The sequence below is a fragment of the Bubalus kerabau genome, chromosome X (genome assembly GCF_029407905.1).
Source record: "Bubalus kerabau isolate K-KA32 ecotype Philippines breed swamp buffalo chromosome X, PCC_UOA_SB_1v2, whole genome shotgun sequence".
Taxonomy (NCBI): Eukaryota; Metazoa; Chordata; class Mammalia; order Artiodactyla; family Bovidae; genus Bubalus; species Bubalus kerabau.
In genome coordinates, this window is record NC_073647.1 from 131,419,997 (window position 1) to 131,442,168 (window position 22,172).

Here is a 22,172-nt window from a genome sequence, read left to right on the forward strand (position 1 = left end):
CTTTAATAATTTAAGTATATCCTAAATGCAAAAGTTATAATGCTTCTAAATTTAAAAGGTATACATCTTTGAAATTTAGGAATGAGAGACTGAATACAGTAAGCTAGACCCATAACTGAACCACTTTAAATTTTTTTCCTCTTCTTATCCTATCTTAGTGTGGGGTTTTTCACATGACCAAGGATACCCCTATTCCAATGCCACGTAATCTTGCTCTGGATCACACAGATGATTTAAAATTTTTCAGTTTGTATTTCAGAAAGCAAAATTCTTATTTCTAAATCTGGTAAACAGCAATAAGTGTGTGACCCCGTGTCATTCATAAGCTTATGATCTGAATCTAAATAAACTTAGTACTGAAAAGAAAATCACTTGAAAATTACCGCCTCACCCCCCGCAAGAAAAGGGTAAGTCGAAAAGTTATTGACGCATATCAGGAACACAGGTTGACAGGCTTTTCTGATCACAAAGTGAAGAACAGATTCAGACCACACTAGAGGTGAGATGAGTGGCTGGATGCGGCCATGGACTGGGCACTGGCCACAGAAGGGCCATCACTGCCCGAGGTAGAAGTGCCAGCCCAGGCTGCAGCTCTGGCTCCAGTGCTCTCTACGTCCTCTCTCCAAGTCGCCTCATAATGGGGGCAGGAATGCAGTGGGGACAGTATAGTTGACCTTGGCCAAAAACTCCAGGGCTTCTACCTTGCTGGTTTCCATAGCGGCTCTCAGACCCCACAGGAATGCTCTCATATCCCCCCATAGCGAGGGGTTTGCGGCCAGGCAGGGGGATTGTGACCAGGCAGTGTCAAGAGAAATGAACTGACGATATGTCAGCCTCAGACTGGGAGGAGTGAAACATTATGGCCTCTAGAGCAATTCAGACCAGGCTCTACACTCAGTTCTGTCACTTTATCAGCCTGGAGAATGGAAGTTCTTTGTCTGCTAAGTGAATTTGATAAGCCTTGTCTTACAGAAGTATCAGAACATATGTAGCTTGTGTAAAGCACCTGGCACTGCAGCTGGCAATGTTTAGGTCTTATGATGCTTATTTTCATACCAGAAGAAAATCTATGGGGATTTCTACCTTTATCTATGGGAATTTTTCTTTACTCAGGAGAAACTAGAGACTATATGGTCTTCTAAACAAAGAAAGCTAAGTCAAACTGCTGCTTAGCAAGAAACTGTAGGGCTTCCCTGGTGGCTCAGTGGTAAAGAATCTACCTGACAACCAGATGTCAGTTCAATCCCTGGGTTGTGAAGATCCCCTGAAGAAGGAATTGGCAATCCACTCCAGTATTCTTGCCTGGAAAGTTCCATGGACAGAGGAGCCTGCCAGGCTACTGTCCATGGGGCCACAATGAGTCAGACACGACTTAGCAACTAAACAAGTAATCCTAAGTAAATTTACTCTATCAGAGAATATGTTATTGAATTTAGAGGCAAGTGTTTTACCAGGATGCAACGCAAAACCTTATAGAATTTGTGTCAAGGACCAGTAATTCCCCTGCCTCCCAAAGCCCTCCCGACATAACACCCCGATTTTCATGTATTTCACCACCACTAAAATCTAGCTCCGCTCAGGAGGTCTACTAGATTACACTCGAGATACCCTCATGTTTGGAGTGTGCTGGGGCTCCTTCTGTTCAGGGCCCAGAGTGCCAGCACAGTGACGTCTCAACATCCCATCACAAAGGAGACAGTAATATGCATCAAACACCTGGTTTGTGGACTGTGTTCACCTGCACTGGGGCAGGAGCACTGGATACCTTCTGTTCTTTCCCCCAGGTGGAGATTCCCTCTGGTTGACTCACAATCTCAGGGTAACTGTTCAGGGAAGCTTCGCATTTCAGTCTCAGCCTCCCAACTTTGAGGGCCACCATCTGGGGATCTGGGCCCGGCTCACCATTATCACAGGTTCATCCAGCCCACCATGCAGCCAACTTAAAATGACCTCCCACGAAGGAACAGGAAGACAGAGAAGATGTATATTATGATTAGCTTTCCAGCCCCACCTTAGCCTCTCACAACTTAAAAGGTTGGGAGTGTTGGTCGAACGCAGTGAAATAGTTGCCTCAGACCTGACTAGGGGCTGGAGGGACTGCTAGACGTGACTTTGGAGCACACACTGGCCTTGGCAGGACTATAAACCCTGACTGCAGCTCGGGCTCTCTCGTCATCCTCTCTCAGAGCCTTTTCATAATCGGGTGGGAAGGCACTGGGGATGCTACCATTGACCTTGGCCAAAATACCAAACCTCAAAGTTTTGGTTTAAGAGAATAAAGGCTGAGAGAATTTATACCTCACTGCTCCCATCCCAACTCCCTCCTCAGCATCCTCCCTGCTTTTTGTCACTTGTCTTAGATCATCACACCACCTTCCTTAAGGAATCACTGCTCATATACTCAAGACATCTACAGGCAGGTACAGGGTCTCCTTTGTCTTTGCATCACCCCCTACAGCACAGAACCTTCTGAAGAGCAGATGCTCAAGTAAAGATGGGAATAAAGGAGCCACCAAGCAAGGAATGTAGTTTCTCATTGTTTTTATCGGCATTCTTGAATAAGCTAACAACATCTAAATATATCGCTAAGGGTACTACTGAATGTTATAGAGAGACAAAGGTGAATAACATAAATCAAAACTTGACTACAGCTTACTTGATTTTCATCTGTTTTAAAACTACAACATTCTTTCACATTTCCAAGAAAATTACTATTCCAAAGCTGTGTTATCTTGTTCTGGATCCCCAAAAGATGAAGGATTTTCTGAATTACACTACACAGTACCAAAACTCTTACTCTTAGATCTGACAGACAACAACAAATCTGTGATCCATGTCATTCGTAAACTTGGATTCTGAATCTAAACAAACAACATTTGAAAGGTAATAGTGTAAAACAGGAACACAAAGAAGATACGTATTGACATTTCCAGCCCTACATTAGCCTCTCACTTCTTAAAAGGTTGGCAGTATTCGTCCAAGAAAGTGAAGCTGCCGCCTGAGAACTCACTGGGCACTGGATGGATCTCTGGGTGGGACCCTGGAGCAGGCAGTGGCCCTGGCAGCACCACGAGACCTAACTAGAGATCTGCCTCGGGATCTCTTCTCTTCTCCCAAAGCTACAGCATAATGCAACGGGAAAGCACTGGGGACGGTACTCTTGATCTTGGCCAAGAACTCCAGCACCTTCATCTTGCTGGTTTCAGCGTAGGCTCTTGAGCCCCACAGGAACTCATAGCTCAGGGGATCACTGTCGGGAATCTTGATGATACACCAGGTAATTCTGCTGCACCCACTCTTCCGTGATGAGCTTCCTGGGATCCCCAAAGATTACATGCTGCTTTCCATCATAGATGCCCAGAACATTCAGGAACTCCCAGACATCAGCCTCAGAGGCGCGGTTGCCATTCAGGTAGATCACATTCAGCAGAGGCATCAGAAGCCCATTCTTCAGCACCTCACAGCTGCTGCTCAGCACCTCATCACTGATGAGGCCTATCTTGCTGACCAGGGTATAGGAGTAACCATTCGGCTTGCCTTCCTTCAATTCAAGACCAAATGACAGCTCCATGCATTTAGCTGCTCTCCTGAGGATCTCGGGGAAGCGTGTCTTGTACCTTTTGTGAAAAAGCTTCAGCATATCTAGCCTCCTAATAGGCTCTTTCATCTTACACTTATCAAGCAGGAAATTGACCAACACTCCTGCCTTCTCCGTCAGAGGATCTAGAGGAGTGGTCTTAGCAGAGGTTGAGGCCCGGGAGGAATTTTCACATTCCTCAACTTGGCCCCTGCCACGTGCTTTAGATCTTGGGTATGAAGCCCCTGCAACAGGAGAGCTAGTGGCTGCAGCTCCCTGAGGCTTCTGGCCCACACTGGCAGGTGGGGAGCCCAGGGGCGTACCCTAAGAAGTAGGGGTGGGGGTGGCAGCAGCCTGAGCATTCCCAAGATCCTTGGCCTCCATGCGTGCCTGGCGGCGTTTCTCACGCCCATGGCGCTTGCTCTTCTGCCCCCGAGGCATGACTATCAGCAGGCACAGCGGGCCGGGAAGCAGGCAGGAAGTAGGTGATGCTGGAACCTGGAGAAGGGAAGATGAGTGAATGAGCTCCTTCAGCATGGAGGGAATAAGGCTGCTCTGCCCGTTTCCTTGAGAGCCCTACTCCAGGAACTGCTGGCCTCTTGTTCTTGGTCAGCCCATCCCCTGAGAACCCTGTGTAAGAAGTGAGAGCATGCCAGCCTCAGGCCACAGCCTGCCTGTGGCTGCCTCCAGTGACAGAAGATCCTGGGACTGGGGCCCTTTCTGGGTCCCTTCGTTCACACACACAACTGTCACATCAGCTCTTAGTGGGGCCGGGACCCCTGCCATGTGCTGCTTGAAAGGTGACACCTCAAAGCTCCCTGGGACCCATGAGAAGGAGATGAGTCATGGACACTGTAGGGGTGGATGGCACTGGCAGTTCTGGGGGCCTGCTCTGTCCTGAACTCAGTTTCCACCGTTCAGGGTCCTCATCTTGTCAACACAAAGGGTGTGGGCCCCTCCCTCCTGCCTCTGGTGCTGCCCCTTCAGGTGAAGAACCTCATCTCCCTTAGAAATGACACAAAGAAATGAGGGGCCTCAGCGGAGGATCAGGCAAGACTCCAGTGTTCGTTTGATTAGCTGGAAGGGGGGGCATGCTACCTTCAGTCCTCATTCGCGGTCCCCACTTTGACTCCTGGGAGGATCTGGGGGCTCCTTTCTCTCCTGGCTTGAGGACCTTTCTTCACAGCAAGGCCAACAGCTCCCTAAGATCGAATGGGGAAAGCCAGGGTGGCCTTACCTGGCCCTACCGCCCATGGTCTCTGGGGCCTGAAGAGCTGCAGCAGGAAGTTGAGGCCCTGTAATGGGTGCTACTCATGCAAGGTCCCCAGATTTTACTCAGGGCAGAGTCTAAGATTCCTTCCTCTGCTGACCCATTAGACTAAGGTGCTCACTTCCCTGTTAGCTGTGAGTGAGGTGCACTTCTTCAGGCCATGTATGCCTGGGGGCACCAAGGAGTGACAGTGCGAGGAATTCTGGGAGTTTCCCACAGTCCTCAGCATCTTCTCTGTGAGTCCTGGCAAATGTTAGAAATTCTCCCTCTGCTGACCTGAGCACGCTGAGGTTCCCAAGGTGAAAGAAAGTGTGAGCCACCTCTAGTCACCCCTGTCCCTGACATCTCTGGGATGGCAGCAGGAGTTGGACTCTGTGGGACTTCACTGTTCTGTCATCACTGGCCCCTTTCGTCCTCACTTGGATGTGATTTATGTTCCTCCCTTAGTCCACCCTGAGTTTTCTGGCCTCAGATCAAGGCCCACATCTCCCTGAGTTCCTGGGGTTGAAAGTGAGGGGTGACATCTGGCAATCTCTGCCTGAGGTGCCCCAGGGCAGACAGGGACTGGGATGTTGCAGGCCCCCACTGCTTTGGGTAGGTGCTCATCTAAGTCATCTCTCTGGGTCCTTATCATGACTCTGTGACTCCTGGCAAGACCAGGAAATCTCTGTCTCGATTTGAGATCTCTCCCCTCCTACTAAGGCCCCCATCTCCCTGAGACCCACTAGAAAGCAGTGACATTTTCCCGATCTCTAGCTACAGCTGTGTGTGGACTCCTGATGCAGACAGTCAGGAAGAGATTCTGCACTGCCCTCTGTTGTTGCAGGGTAGCTGGATGGTCCCTCAATTCTTAGGTCCTCTTCTGGGCTCCTGGTACTAGCTGCAAATGCTCCAGTGGTGGACCTGAACCCATACCCCCATCATCGAGGTTCCTCACCTCCCTGCGAGGCTCTGGGCAGAACCAAGTGGGGGCCATCTGGTCCCCATGCCTGGGTCTCCCAGGTCTGAGAGGAGTGATGCGACTATGTGGTTCACTTCCTTCTGGGTGGGGTTCTCACATGTTCATTCAGTGTTACCACTGTCACTCCTTTTAGGAACCGGGCTTACTCCCTATGTTGAATGAGGCCTCACCCATCAGAGTCAAACCTGAATGTCCCTGAAACCATCCTTGGAGAAAATGAGAGGGCATCTCTGCCTGAGAGCTCTAACCTGGCTTCCCAGGGCGACGGCAGAGGTGGCACTCTGTGTGGGCTCCTCTGTTCTGGGGGAGTCAGTTGTCTCCTTCCTCACATAGAATTGGTGCTTCAACATCTCTCATGGCCTAGGACTCCTCGTTTTCTCCTAACCTGGGCAGGCAGACCTGAAACCAAGGCCCTCATCTCCCTCAGACCCCACAGCAAGAGTCAGGGGCACCAGAACTGGCCAGCTCTTCCCTGGGACCCCCAGGGCTGACAGCTGAGGCGGCATCAGATGTGGCTCTCTCTACCGTGTATGGATCTTCCCCTGGACTCCGCATCCTTCCTGGGACTCTGCCTTCTGCAGACCTGAGCCCAAGACCCTGTGAAAAGTCTTCACCTTTCCCGGACCCAAGCTGACAGAGTGAGCCACATTTCGCCAAAAATTATTTGGGGCTATGCTGCTAACCACAAGGGCAGCACTCTCGACCCCCACCCCCTGCCCCAGTTCTGGAGTCAGGGGCTCCCTCAGTCCTCACTCAGGATTCTGGCCTCCAGTTTGGGTAGGGTTTGGGGTCTTCCCTCTGCTGACCCGAGTCTGCATGCCCCAGAACAAAGCTCTCACCTCCCTGAGTGGCTAGAGGAGATGCTGGGGGCTCCATATCCAGCTACCTTGTTTGGGGATGCCCAGATTTGAGAGCGGGGCTGCTCCTCAGGGCAGCAATCCGCTTGGATGCCAGGCCTGCTGACTAGCACTGAAGGTCCTAGCTTGACTCCTTCTAAGGCTGAGACTCCTCCCTATGCCTCATGGGGTTACCTTATCTATCATTCTATGTCTTTATTTATTTACCTTTCACACCCATTGCTTTTTATTATGTAACTGGTAGTTACATCTTAACCTTTCTCACCTCTTTCTCTTCTCCCCCACACCCCTAACCCTAACCCCCATCAACCACCTGTTTTTTCTCTCTTGCTTCTACAATTGTTGCTGTTTTTCAGATTCCTCACAGAAGTGAAATCATATAGCATTTCGTTTTCTCTGACTCATTTCTCTTAACATACATAATACCCTCTAGGTCCATATCCTTTTATATAAAAGCCTTTCTCTACCTGAACGCTCCTTATCCCCAACCCCCGCCAGCCCCCGCACACCATGCAAAAATGAAGGGTTCTCTCAGCCTGAATTACTCTATGGTAATTTGGACCCCTATGGTAGGGGTGCAAACCTTCCCATTCTAATGCCTAATGATCTGAGCGGGAGGGGATGTAATAATAACAGAAATAAAGTAAACAATGTAATGAGCTTGAAGCATCCTGAAACCATCCCTTTAGCCTACCCACTCTACCCTCATGCCACCCCACCCTCCTTTGTCCACCGCATCACACCCCATCCCACACTGCACCCCACCCCATGCAAAAACTGTCTTCCAAGAAACCAATCCCCCGGTGCCAAAAAGATTGGGGGCCACTACTGCGCGGCACTGCAGCATTGGTGGCAGGAATGGCTTCTGTGCAGCCACCACTTTGGAAGGAGATAGCCCTGTGAGCGCTGAAAGCCCCATCTTTTCACCTGTTGAGGGCAAATACCACTTCGAACGCATAAAGAGTCCATCCTCTTTCAACAAAGCCGCCCAAGCCGCCACTGACCCTCCACATGGCAACAAGATGGCCCCTCAGCCCGCAACATAGGACAGGGCATGTTACACTACAGATTGCAGGGGTGGGATGCGGTTGGGTCACTTTTCTTACAGGGAGGGGTTGGGAAATTCACTTCAGCTACATTCAGGTCCTCACCTTGGCTCCGGACGAGTCCAGTACACAATCTCCGCTGAACAGACGCTGCAGCCAGCAGTCGGGCTCCTCGCCTTGGAAGCGGAAAAGAGGGGCCCTGCATACATTCGTACGTGGGGTCTCCTAGGGCGGGGCAGGGGCAGGGGGCAGGGGCGGGGTGCTACGGAAACCCGGTAGCTCAATATTCATCCGTCCCTGGGTCCTCCTTGTGCAGTGTATCAGAGCCCAGGACACCTCCTTCTATGAACCCGAGTCCTCCAGCTCCCAAACGAAGCCCTCGCCTTCCCAAGTCCCTTGTGTCGGGAGTCAGGGTGCTGCTCTGAGCATCTCTGCTTATCAGGAGGGGGCGCCACTCAGTGAGCCTCCCTCGTAGGGGGAGAGACCCTCTCACTAGCACTGATGGTCCTCACCTTAAGTCCGGTTATGGTGAAGATGCCCCCCTCTGCAGATCTGGGGTCCGATTCTGCTAGAGGAGGCCCTGTCCTCCCTAAGATCACACAGGTTGAATGAGGGGACCACTCAGAAGTAGCTCTTCTGGGTCTCTCAGGGCTAAGAATTTACAGAAATGTGTTTGGATCCCTCTCCAGGGGTCCTGTCTAACACTCAGCATCGCATGTGACGTCCTCCTTGGGTTCAGGTCCGTCCCTCTGCGAAACAGGCTGATCCTATTAGACAAAGGCCTCACCTCGCTGAGACTTTCCAGACTGAAATCAACCTGACATCTGTGCCCAGCGCTTCCTGGGGACCATAGCATCAGTGATTTTCCAGGGCCTCCTTTTATAGTGTGTGCTACCATGAGTTCACTTTCAGGTCCTCACATTGACTCATGACGAATCCTGTAACTCCACTCTCTGCTTTATGAAGCTGCTTGTCCTACGTCAAGGTCCTAGTCTCCTGAGAATTCCAAGTGGGAAGTCAGGGTGATCCTCATGTGATCGTAGTCCATCAGGGCCTCTGAGAACAGACAGTGGGGATGCAACTCTAGTCCTTTCGGATTCCTTTTGCTCAACATACTACATCTACTACAACCTGGGTCTCTGCCTTCTACTCATCTAACATTCCTCTTCTTAGTCTTTGGATGACCACTATATTCAGTGGTGATTGTCTCCTCAGCCCTCCTTCATGGAGGTTCCCATATCAGCATCTGTCACTTGATTAAAGGCTTCTTGGGAAATGCATATTCCTACAGACATTGAACAGTTAACCTCTAGCAAATGTTGGAGAAAACAGGTCTTGGTCCCAAAAGTAATCTAAGATTAGGAACATGCAGCAGAAATCAAGGAACTCGGGAAAGATGTTATGCTGTCAGAGAAAAAGAGCTGATATATTCCTTCTCTTCAGCCAGATTAGGGTGTCTGCTTATTTGCTCAGTCATATCTGACACTTCACAACACCATGGACTGCAGCCTGCCAGGCTCCTGTGTCCATGGGGATTCCCCAGGCAAGAATACTGGAGTGGGTTGCCCTCCTCCAGGGGATCTCCCCAACCCAGTGACTGAACTCAGGTCTCCCGCATTGCAGGCAGATTCTTTACCATCTGAGCCACCAGATTTAGGGTAGTTTAAAAATCTTTACTTTCAGTACCCTCCTGTTGTTGGTCGAGTGGTTAAGACTCTGTGCTCCCAATGCAGGGGGCCTGGGTTCAATCCCTGGTCAGGTAACTGGATCCCACATGTCACAACCAAGAGTTCATGTGCCACAACTAAAAATCTCACATGCCACAACTAAAGAGCTTGCAGACATGGCAGCAAAGGTCCTGAGTGTCAGAGCTAAGACCCAGCACAGCCAAAAAATAAATTGAAAAAAATATTTTTAGTACAAACAATAAAATATTTACTTTCTACATAGAAGGATAGCACCAGATAATCTTGTAAGCCCTTGATCACTTGAGGGTGTCTGATTTTGCACATGCAGATTATCATATGGTTACTGAGCATTATCTATTTGTCTCCTTTATTTATCACTCTTAATTATTTTGGTTATGTGTTATGTGGCAGTATTGATGGGAGGGGAGTTTGGGGGAGAGTGGATATGTGTATATGTATGGCTGAGTCCTTTCACTGTCCACCTGAAACTGTCACAATATTGTTAATTTGCTATTCCTCAACACACACACACACACACACACACACACACACAAACTGTGCTTCCAGTGCAAGGGGTGTCAGTTCAAACCCTGGATGGGGAATTAAGATCCCATGTGCCGCATAGCAAATCAATCGATCAACAAAAGATCATCAAAGAAAAAAGTGATGGGGATCCATGAAAGAAATAACTGATAAGCTAGATTCCATTCTCTTTAAACTTCTGCTCTGTAAAAATACACCATCAAGAGAACGAGATGAGCCATAGTCTGGGAGAAAATATTTGCAAAAGATATATCTGATGAAAGCTCTAATCTAAAATATACAAAGAATTCTTAAAATTCATAAGAAGAAAACATCTAATAAAAAATGGACAAAAGATATGAACAGATACCTCACCAAGGAAGAAACACAGATGTCAAACAAGCATATGAAAAGATGCTCCACATTATATACCATCATGGAACTGCAAATTAAAAAAAACAAGCAGATACCACGACATGCCTTTCAGAATGGCAAACATCCAAAGGACTGAAAACACCAAATGCTGGTAAAGATGTGAATCAAAGAACTCTCATTCCTTGGTGGTGGTGATGCAAAATGGTAGAGCCACTTTGGAAGACAGTTTGCAAGTTTCTTAGTAAACTATACACATTCAACACTGCTGGTAGGAATGTAAATTGGTACAGCCAGTATGGAAAACAGTATAGGGGTTCCTCAAAAAATCAAAAATAACACATAATACTTTCCGCAATTCCACTACTATCCACAGGAACTGAAATCAGGACCTCGAAGAGAGCTCTGCACTCCCATGTTCATTGCAGCACTACTCACAATAGTCATGACAGGGAAGTTGCCTACCTGTCCAGTGACAGATGAATGGATAAATAAGTAAAATATACATACAATGGAATATCATTCAGCCTTAAAAAGAAGCTAACCTCTCTAGTCATGACAGCGTGGATAAATCTAGAGGACATTATGGTACAGTGAAATAAGCCAGACACAGAAGGACAAATACTGCATGTCCTTTACATGAGGAATCTAAAATGGTCTAAGTCAAAGAAACAGACAGTAGAGTGGTGGTTGCCAGGGGCTATGGGAGGGTGAATAAGAAGGAACTGTAGATTTAAAAAATATTCACAACCTAAAAGCTGACAGTTATGCCCAGCGAGGAAAGAGTGTGCCATTCTAGCGGATTCTGGGCATCATCCCACGTCAGAGGACTGTCACCCTGATTTCTTTTTTTTTTTTTAATACATCAGGGTAGGTATTATTCTGTTTTGCTTCAGTTACATACATCTCAGTACATATATGAGGGTGGGGAACAAACTGTCAGTCACGATCAAAAGTTTTGCAAAATTCTATGTAAGACATGAACATCAGGAGCCAATATATGTTGAAGGAAGCACCCTTCAGACTGAGGCCTTCCACCCAGAGTGAAGAGACAGCAGGGGTGTATTTACCTGTGTCAGTCAGCCCTGCCGATCCACCCTATCCTCTTTCAGGAGTTTCAGCTCCCTCTCCCACCTCACATACAAAGACAGACTCCGGCTGGGCCTGGCTTTGTCCTCCAGAAAGCGAAAGTCAAGGTCCAGCATGGACTCGCCAAGCTGCATGGGCCACAGTGGCCCACTCCCCTGCCCTGGAGTGGGGTGGGCAATATGGGGGTCTTCCTGGGGGACCCTCCCCACGCCCCCTCAGCCCAGGGTCCCATGCTGGCCCCTGTCTGGCTAGCCATTCCCGACCTTCTGTAGACCAGACTTCCCAAGTCCTAGCTCCATCCTGTGGGTGGTCAACTAGTCAGTTGTTTGTTTCTCCTCTTCCTCCAGGAAGTAGTTACATCTTAAAGGTTTTCCGCAGTTGTCATCAAGATGTGGGTATTAGTTCTTAAAAGGTCCCTGCTAATCAGTCTCCCTGGGCCCCTCTGTTACAGACTAATTGAGTGCACAAGCAGCCTGTGTTTGGAAGGCCCCTTCTTTATTCGAGGCTTAGGCAATTGCCTCCTGAGGCAGAGCCTCTCCTAACAGTTTGCTATTCCAGCATCCAAAGAATGCTCAGCTGTTGAGTGAGGCAGAGTTACCCCAAGGGCAGTGCTGGACACGGAGCCACACGCACCTGTGAGGGTGGGGAGCTCTGGGCTCTGCCTCCGGTGGGCCAGGTATTCCTGACGAACAGCGTCCTGTCTCCACAGCAGCAGTGGTGGGTCGGGGAGGCTCAGAGTTGAAGGGGCCCTGGACCCTTGCACTCCCAAGGAATACCCGTGAAGAACAGGTGGGATATGAACCGGGGCTGAGTGTGCCCTCAAATGACACGGCAAAGCATGGAGGATATGCTGTCCAGTTAAGGTGGTCGTCCCCCTACCAGCCCAGGGACCTACCCTCTCCCTGCCGGTGAAAAGTAGCTCTTCAGGATCACAGAAAGGCATCCCCAGGGGAGAAAGGCACAGAAGGAATGGATTTTACGTATTTGTTTTTTAAAAACAAAAAAAGGTTTAAAAAGTCCTTCATTTCCAACCCTGCCTGGGGGTGTGAGTGGGGAATAGAACGAACTGAGAAGGGCACCCACCCTCCCCTGGGGAGAGTCCAATTCTTCCCCGGGAGCCTGCAGTGTGCAGGGCAGGTCAGAGGCCGGCCCTTGCCCTTCTTGCCCCGCCTCCTCCATGGGCAGCTCACACTGCTGCCAGCAAGTTCCAGAGGCAAAGAAGTGTGGGAGCCGAGGCCGAAGGCTGCCTTCTTCACCTCGGCGGTCACTCCAGCTCTTCCACCCTTGGACGTTCTCTGGGCCCCACCACTGGGCTCTCAGGGTGGGTGGACCGGCAAGACCAGGAGGCTCAGCTTGGCCCAGCCCACTGGCAGCTTCCTTAATGCCGTCTGTGACACAGCAGGGCAGTCGGGGTGAGGGGTGTCACAGTGCAGGAAAGGGCTGCAGAGACACCACGACAATCTGGAAAGGAAAATCTCCTGCTAACCTGCATAGCTTTCTGATCCTGCCTCTGCACCGGGGCAGCCCTTTTTCCTATTCCCCATCCCAAGGCTGAGTGGAGTCCAGGACAAAGCACTAAGTGGCTGTTTGTTACAAAACACCTGGAGATGCCAGGGGGGCTCTTGGCCCGTCAGTCAGTCCAGGCTCCCACACAGTCACACACATAGCGTTAAGGCTGCTGTACTAGCAGGTGTGGCCACAGCAGGCCCAGCTTCTCTCCCTCTACCTGCAGGGGTGAGGGGGGAGAACCCTTCTGGCCGCTTCAGTAACAGGCTGAAGTGGGAGAAGCTGGCAACGGAAGAGCAAGCTGGGCCCCAAGAAAGAAGAGGAAGAAGGCAGGCGAGGGCTTCCGAGGCCTCTCTCCAGGCCCGACGGCTGCCCTGGGAAGTGACCCAACTCAGGTTGGGAGCCCTGACCACATACCCCCTGGAAAATGGGGGACAGAAAGAGGGGAAGAGAAGCGGGGCTAGAGTCGTGGGACTTTGGAGGAAGCCAGTGCTATCAAATATTTACAAGCATAAAGCCCCAGCTTCTGTGCCACCTACCTCTCTGCCCCTCCCACAGAAAGAAAGGCCCCTGAGAGCCACCAAGGAGGTCCTGAGACCTCCTCCCCAGCCACACCCCACAGCGAGGGCCCTTCCCTCGACCGGCCCTGCTCCTTGAGCATGCTGATGCACGTAGATCTTGAGGGCGGGCCCCAGCTTGATGTTTATGGGACTCATCAGGTGGTCCTCCTTGAGCAGCAGCAGAGCTTGCCCATCGATCTCCTGGGCACGGAACTCCTCTGCGATTTCCTGGCAGCCTGGCAGAGAGCGGATGAATTCGTAGACATTGTCCACATTCCACTTGGTGGGCTCACTTGACAGGAAGTGGTGTCCCATGCCCGCCAGGTCCTGCATGTGCATGTCAGGGAGCTCCAGGTCCCGTGGGCCTTGTCGCGGGCGGGAGGTGGACGAGCTGGCTGAGATGGGGGACAAGGGTTCCTCATAGCTTGAGTTATCTGAGCAATGGCTGGAGTCTTCCTGGCTGTGTGTTAGCTGCAGGGCAGCGGTAACTGAAAGGGGTATGGTGCCTGTTGGCTGCTTCTTGGTATCCTTGGTAAGTGTCGGCAGACTGGCTTTGCTGGCCTGACGGTGGTTGTAGGTCATGGCTCCCACCTTCTGCACCTTGCTCCGGTCTGAGTGGAAAAGCCCCACTCGTTTGGTGCACCCCACGTTGTACCTTTTTGCACAAGCCATGGAACAGATGTGCTTGGAACGCTTGAACTTGTAGGCAAAGTCCACCCGGCCACAGAGCTCGCACTTGAGTTTGAGGGGAGTACCCTCCTCTTTGGATTCTTGCAGATAGGGCTCCTCCATCTCTGAGTCAGTGGTGGTGGTATGGTCCTGCTGCAGAAGTTTCTCAGGCAAGAACCCCTGTGCATACTTCTTGAGATTCCCCACCAGCAGAGACGAGTGTCCCACCATTCTTGGGGGCAGTGCCGGTGATGCTGGAGGCAGAGTTTCTGTTCCCTGAGGTCATGCCAGGGCTGCTGAGGTCGGTCAGTGCATGAACAATGCCCTGCCCTGTCTCTGTCCAGGGCCCGGCTGGGCCTGGCCGGGCGGGGCCTACGCAACCCGTCCGCCGGCCGCGGCCTCGCGCAGGGTCCCTGGCTGGGCGGGCCGCCTCCTCTCCTCCGGGAGCCTCTGAGCCTGGGCCCAGGGCTGCCGCGGCGCATCCGACTGCACCGGCCAAGCCGGCGTCCACAAAGGGCGACAGGGGCGCGAGGCCAGGGTAGAGGTGCGATCGGCGGCGGATTGCGTGCGTGCACGTTGGGCGCTCTAGGGCTGCAGCCGCCGTGGAGACCTCACCCTGATTTCTCAGAAACTCTGTGGATAGAAGGCAACGTGAATAAAACATCTAATCCGCACATTGCTTGCCTGCACCGGAAAAAGAGCTACAGGATACATTCCACGCCAGGTTCATGCGATTTCTGTCTGATTTACTCACAATCCCAAAGCACAGGGAGACCCAGAAAATACTGCAAGTTTGGTTCCCAACCCCTGAAGGACAGTCAATATCACAATTGAGTCACAACAAATTTTTGGTTTCCCAGTGCTTTCATAAAACTTATGTTTACACTATATTGTAGGCTATTAAGTGGGCAATAACATTATGCCTCAGAACAATATAGATATCTTAAATAAAAACACCTCTTTGCTAAAAGAAAAAAGATGCTAACCATTATGTGAGCCTTCACTGAGTCCATCTTTTTTGCTGCTGAGGGTGTGAACACTGCAAGAGGTATCAAAACATGACACACAGACATGAAGTGAGCAAACGGTGTTGGAAACATGGAGCCGAAAGACTTGCTGGAAGCAAGGTTGACTGACACAAACTTTCAATTTGGTAAAGAAAAAGAACAAAGAAAAGAAAAGCAGTACCTGTGAAATACAATAAAGCAACGTGCAACAGAGTGAAGTGTGCCTGTAACTGTTAAGGGCAGTTTCCCATCCCAGGCTTTGTCTTTAAACTATGCAGCCCACCATGTGAGAACCTGGTCCCTGGTCACGAATACCACAGCCTCATCCAGCCAGCCATGCACACAACTTATAATTACTTCCCACTTAAGGACTTATATTTTCCCAAGGCCCACCACTACCTTGCATCAGGGAATTCACATTTGGCTGCTGTCATGTCACCATTTCCTTTACTTGACAGCTGCTTCTCGACTCTGTAATTTTATGGTGAGTGACTAGATCTTTTTCTCAGCTCTCCAAGTACTAGCATGGAGCCTACTATGAGCAGAGGCTCTGTTCATGTTTAGGGAATAAGTGAGCCTGTGAGCATGAGGTTGAAATTATTAGAATTTAATTCTACATTTTGAATTAACCAAGTATATACTGTTGTTTATAATTTTGTAAAACACAGAGTACAAGGCATGAGGAATCCAAATACCATCTTACTTTTCCTATGTTTCTTGATCCCACATATTTTACTGCTTAACTTTTTCATATTTTCAAGGAAATAACATATTGCAATGCCATTTTGTCTTGAGCTGGCTTACTAAATAAGATGGAAGCTTCCCCATTTGCTTTACACAACAGAAAAACTCTTATCCTTAAGACCAATAAAAGTGTGACTGATGTCATTCATACACTTAGATTATAAGCTAGGTAAGCTTTCATTTATGAGCAGCATTAGAAAAGTAGAGACCTTAAAAACACAAGTTTATTTCTAAATTCCCCATACAGAACAGGAACACCAAGGTATTTTACACTATGAATCCTCAGTGACGTCCAGTCCTATACTACTTGGAACACTGACTACTCTCTTGAGCCACAAAGTGAAGAATTTGCCTCAGCTTAACTAGGTGTGGAAGGAACTGCTGGGGGAACACTGGGACATCCGCTAGCTTGGGCCCTCTCTTCCTCATCTTTCAAAGCCTCTTCATACCCAAAGTGGAAGGCACTGGGATCCAAATGGTTAATCCTGGCCAGGAACTCCAGGACTCTCATCTTGCTTGCTTCAGGGTGTGCTCTTGGACCCCACAGGAGCGCATAGCATGCTGGATCACTGCCGGGTGCTTGCTGATGTTCCAAATGCTTCAGCTGCACCAAATCTTGGGTGATGAGCTTCTTGGGCTCCCCAAATATGGAGTGCCTCTTCCCGGCATAGATATTCATCTTACCCACGAAATCCCAGATGTCTTCCTCTGTGGCGCAGTTGCCCTTAATTAAGATCACACCCAGGAGATTCATCAGGAGACCGGTCTTGGAAAAACCCCTGCCATGGTGCACGATCCTGTTGCCAGGGAGATTCATCTTGTGGACAAGGACATAAGAATGCTTGGCAGTGTTGTCTTTCTTCACGTCAATACCAAATACCACCTCCATCCTGTCAGAAGCACTTTTGAGGATCCTGAGGAATCAATTTTGGTACTTTTTATCAATGATCTTCAGCATATTTGCTTTCTTAATGGGCTTTTTCATCTTATACATGCGTAACAGGAACTGCACCAACAGACTTGTCTGCCTGGTTAGTGAGTGTTTTCCAGACCGCACATTGGAGAGAGGGGGTTGAGAGGAATTTCGCTTTTTTCCAATTTCCCCAAGGGCTCTTTTGGATGATCTTGTGGGAGAAACACCTGCAGGCACAGTGGTGGTGGCCAAGGGCCCCTGAGGACTCTTGAGATGGTTACAAGACCTAGCACTGGACTTTCCCTTAGCATCAACCCCAGGACCAGGACTGGAGGAAGATGAGAGTGCTTCCATGGTGGTGGCAGTGACCTGAGCACCCCTCAGATCCTGGGTGCCATGCTGAGCCTGGCGGCGTTTCTCACAGGTGTGGAGCTTAGCCTTCTTACCCCGAGGCATGGTGACTGTGGTCAGGACAACAGGCAGGAGTGCAGGTAGAACAGCACGTGATCTGGGCAGAGAGGAGAGAGGATGAGAGGGTGTGAGTGCCCGCGGCAGGGAGGCACCACTCGGCCTTTAAGAAGGCCCACTCTGCAGGTTTCCATGTGGGCACTGCTCTACAAACCCAGAGGACTCCTGATCTGATCACCCTGTCCTCTTGAGAACTCTGTCAAAATAATTGAGACTCAGGCTGCAGCCTGCCAGCCCTGCCGCCTGCTTCCTGGGGCTGAGGAGCAGTGGGCCAGTCCTTGAGGATAACCCCCTCTATTCTGGAGGGTGGGGGTCCTCTCGGTTCATATTCAGGACAATCATATCAACTTTCAGCAGGCGCAGGGCCCCCTCCTCTGTGCGGCTCTAAGCTTATACCCCAGAGGCTGGTCCTCATCTTCCTGTGATACCTGAAGAACTGAAAAGGTACCTCAGCCCAGTGTCCCTGGCAGGGGGCACCCACAGCAGTCAGCTCTAGGGAACTCTGTCCTGGGCTCACTGGGGTTTTCTGTCCTCTTTCAGGGTCTTTCCTTGGCTCTAGGTAGAGCCTGGGACACTGGTGTCTGCTGCTCTGGTGTACCTCCTGTCAGACAAAGGCTCTCACCAATCCCATACCATCAAAAAGAAAGGAGGGTTCACATACACCTGACTTCCATGCCTGGGCTTCTCAGTGCTGTGCGGTGGGTGGGGGTGGGGGATGGTGCTCTCTATTGTTTTCCCTGTTCTAGGGTGAGAGCAATCAACATTGTTCTTTCAGGGTCCTCATGCTGACTCCTCTGAAGCCCTGGGCCTCCTCCCTTGGCAGAATTGAGGCCATTCACATATTCCAACATCCTCATATCTCTGAACTCTCCAGACAAAAGTGAGAAGACTCATTCAGCTTCACAGATACGCTAGGTTTCCACTTGGAAAAGAGCCAAAATTTATGACAACTTACATTTAGAGTTGGTGTTCACCTTAGACCTCGTTCCGGTCTGGGTAGAACTCAGGACTCCTCCCACCGATAACCTGGGTAATTCAGCCTCAGAGCAAAGTCCTGAATTCCCCGAGTTCCTGGAGGGGCAAAGTCAGGATAAGACATAGATGAGTACCCTTCACTGGAGCCCCCTAGATACGTAGGTGCTCTGCTTTGTGATACCACCCCCAAATGGGGAAGGCCCCCCAGTCAGTACTTAGGGTGTTCAATTCACTGCAGTTAGGACAGAGGTATCCTCTATCTGCAAGCAGGGGCTACACCTGACCAAAGCCCTCCCATCCCTGAGCCTTCCCCAGGCAGAACTCAGTTTGATGGCTCTGCCGGAGCTTCCCAAGGCTCACAGCTGCAATGAAACTTAGTGTGGCCCTCTTGGTTATGGGCTGAGTGGCCCCTGCCTCAGTCCCAACTCAGTTTTCACAACTCTGGACCAGCGCTGGGAATCCACCTTCCGCCAGCCAGAGGCCTGATTGCCGGATAGAAGTCCTTACTCCCAGGAAACTGTAAAACGGAAGTCAGGATGACTCATTTCTGGCCATGGTGCACAGGGTGTCATATAGCTCGGGGACACGGGGGCACGGGGAGGGCGGGGGCACGCGGGGGGTGGGGTGGGGGAAAGCCATGGGAGGGTGTCCTATGGTCCTCATTCGGAGTCTCCATCTTCATGTCTATTAGAGTCTGACACTCCTCCCTTACCTGAACTCTGTCCACAAGCCTCCAACAGAGCTTCACCTCCTAGAGTTCAGCAGAGGAGAAGTCAGGGAATTGAGCGCATGGGTGCTGCTTTGTGTCACCATCTTTATTGCCAGTGCTGAGTTAGCACTCGGGCCTCTCCCCATGGCTGGAGTTGGGGCCTAGGTTTCTATTATAGAATCAAGTAATCTCTTTCATCTTACACAATCTCTTAGATCAAGATTTACTGATAATTCAGCCTAACAGTGTTGAGGGAACCATCCCCTGCAGACCATAGAGGTGAGACTTGGTGGGTTTTGCTTTGTTACAGGAGGGGCAACGGTCCCATGAGTCCACATCAGGTCCTCACCTTGCCTTCAGGTCAGTCCTGGGAATCCACTCTGGTTTAAACGAACACCCTGAACAACAATCAGAGCTCATTGCCACCAGCACGGAAGTTGGAGGGAGCCAATTCTGGTGATGGCTACCCTGTGCGGGATCTCTGAGGGATGATGGCAGGGGTGGGGCTTTGTGGGGACTCCATCGTTCAGTGTTCAGCGGTCCCTGGGTCATCCCCTAGGGTCCTCCCTGCACCGTCTGTCCGAGCCCGAGTCCCCTTACTCCATGGACTTGAGTCCTCCTGCCCCCAAACAAAGCCTTAGCCTCCCCAAATCCCTAGTGGGGAGTCAGGGCGTGTCTCTGAGCATCTCTCCTTGACAGTGGCAGTGCCATTCTGTGAGCCTTCCTCCTTGGTGGGAGAGACCCTCTCATTAGCACCCATGGGCCTCACCCTCACTGTGGTGATGGCCAAGACGCCCGCCTCTGCAGAACTGAGGTTTGATCCTGAGAGAAAAAGCCCTTCCCTCACTGAGACCACACAGAAATAAAGAGGCTTCTCATCCTTATAACTCTGCCTGGAGCCTCTGGGGTTAGGAATAGGGGCAGGGGTGTGTAAAGCCTCCTCATTTGTGGGTCTAGTGATACTTCTTTCTTCACTCAGGGACCTCACCATGGTCCTGGCCAGTCCTGGGACCTGACCCTCCAACCTGAGATTCTCCCTCTACTGAACTGAGGCCATTCTTCTTAGACTGAGACTTTGACCTCACAGAGAACTCTAAGACTTGTAATAGGGAATTACAAGTATCCTGTCTGTGCGTTCTAGGTTTGAGAACAAGTTTGGGCAGGTCTCTGAATGACCTATATTTTAGGGTGGTTGTTCCTCCAGTCCTCACTCATGTGGGCCCTCATTTTGTCTATCTCTTGGAATAATAGGTTCCTGGGGAACACCACATCCCTGCAAAATCTTGAGCAGTGTCCCTAAAGCAAACCTTACAGTTTCATGTTCCAGACTTCATGTGAGATGGGGAAAATGTCACAGAAGGCAGGAGGCAGGATGGGGTACGCTTCCAGAGAAAAATGTTGATCTTTCTGTTTCTGGAGGGGGAGGGGATTTAGGATGGGGGGGACACATGTACACCTGTGGCCGATTAATGTCAATGTATGGCAAAAACCACAATATTGTAAAGTAATTAATCTCCAATTAAATTAATTTAAAAGAAAAAAAAAACTTAGCCAGAGTTAGTCTCTTATGTGAATTGTTTTAATTGATTTATAGGCATACCTTTAAAAAATTGTACTTCACTCAACCATGCTTCACATACATTGTGTTTCATTACAAACAAAGTTTACAATAACCGTGCATTGAACATAACTATGGCATCATTTCCCCAAAACCGTGTGTTCACTTGGGGTCCCTGGGCCACATTTTGTAAATTTGTGAAATATTTTAAACTCTTCCCATATTTTATTCCTTATGGTGCTCTGATCAGGTCTCTGTTACTATTGTAGCTGTATTCTAATTTTAAATTAAGCTATGTACATTTTTTAGACATCTTCTACTAAGTGTACAATAGGATTAACAACTTTTATAAGCACTGGGAATCCCCCAAATTCCTATGATTTACTCTATGGCAATATTCACTTTATTGCAGTGACCTAGAACCCAACCCACCATATCTGAGATATGCGCACATTTCTAAAGGAAAGGAGCAGTCCAATATGGTTTTCTGCTATTTTGACCGAAGTTCTCTGACACTGCATAGAGAGACGATCTTATTGTCACTATCATCTATTTCTCCTCCTTATTGCTGTCATTTCCTGAGGTAGCCTTCAAGGCTTTGTGCCTGACGAAGTGTATTGGAATATATCCAGAGTTCTTACTTTTATCCCAAGATACTTTTGAGTGTTAAGGAACACAAGTTCTGCTTTAGGCCAAGAGGAGTATAACAGTGTCGGATCTAGAGGAATTCAGAGAGGAATCTAATTCCAGGCCTATCAGTCACTAGTGTTCCCCAGCAAGGGCTCACTGCCTGATGCACCTAGAAGCCAATACTATGGAACAGGCTTTTGAGAGAAAAACTTTATTTCAAGGTGGAGTGGCAAGAAGACGTGAGGCAGGGCTCTCAAATCTGTCTCCTCAACCCAGAAACTGGGGTAAAATGAAAGGGGTTAGGGGAACTGCAAACTTGGAAACTATTTGGCTAGTCTTGAATTAGTTCATGGAAGCTATTCATGTTGCTAGAAGCCAGATTTTCCGTATTGAAGGACTTCATACAGTTCTCCCCTGGCAACATTCCTACTCTGAGAGTTCCACAGACTGAACCCTCTTGGTTCTGCAGTCATCCTGGAAACATAGGCTCCTTTTTGCACATGCATAGTGCTGCCTCTAAAAATAACTCAAGGGTTGATTAATCAACAACCTGTTTTAAGAAGGCAAAACCACTTTAAACGGCTCAGTGTTTTATGTTTCAATCCCCCCATTTCTCTTTGTACATTCTTCAAGCTTGTGGGAAATCATCCTCAATTTGGTTAATGGTTCTCAAATTGTATAAAAAATGATAATCCCAGGTCCAAGATTTTTGTACCAACAGGACTGGAGTGTTATATAAGCATTGACAAGGTTGGATAAATTGGTATTTAAGAAAGGTGATTATCAGAGGCTTTGCTTCCTTCACATGTCTCTTTATAGGCTATTGCTTTAAATTTGGAGTTTTGGTGCCTGGATGGAATTTATTACTATTAGGTCAGCTGTCTTGGCTCTTCCTGGCCACTCATCAGTCCTAACTGAGCTCTGCAGTTGACTGACCGATTTCTTCCACCCTAGTGCTCAAAATAGTTTACATCTTGACCAGCAGAGAGCCTGGACCAACTGTCTTTAACCAATGCTTGCTGCCTCCTGCCAGCCTTCATGGATTGCAGCC

At 49.5% G+C, this 22,172-nt stretch overlaps 1 protein-coding gene and 2 pseudogenes across 1 annotated transcript; all 3 read right to left on the reverse strand.

Annotated features, from left to right (window-relative positions):
• Positions 1–3,006: 3,006 nt before the first annotated feature.
• Positions 3,007–4,018, reverse strand: LOC129638943 (melanoma-associated antigen B1-like; annotated as a pseudogene).
• Positions 4,019–4,480: 462 nt separating this feature from the next.
• Positions 4,481–14,847, reverse strand: LOC129640186 (polyhomeotic-like protein 2). Its single transcript, XM_055565409.1, is given in 9 exon segments — positions 4,481–4,582; positions 7,817–7,887; positions 12,016–12,144; positions 12,573–12,770; positions 13,109–13,170; positions 13,504–14,343; positions 14,345–14,537; positions 14,540–14,702; positions 14,830–14,847. Coding segments are annotated over 9 exon segments (1,776 nt in total).
• An 893-nt stretch (positions 14,848–15,740) lies between these two features.
• LOC129640304 (melanoma-associated antigen B3-like) overlaps positions 15,741–22,172 on the reverse strand; it is an 84,371-nt pseudogene continuing 77,939 nt past the window's right edge.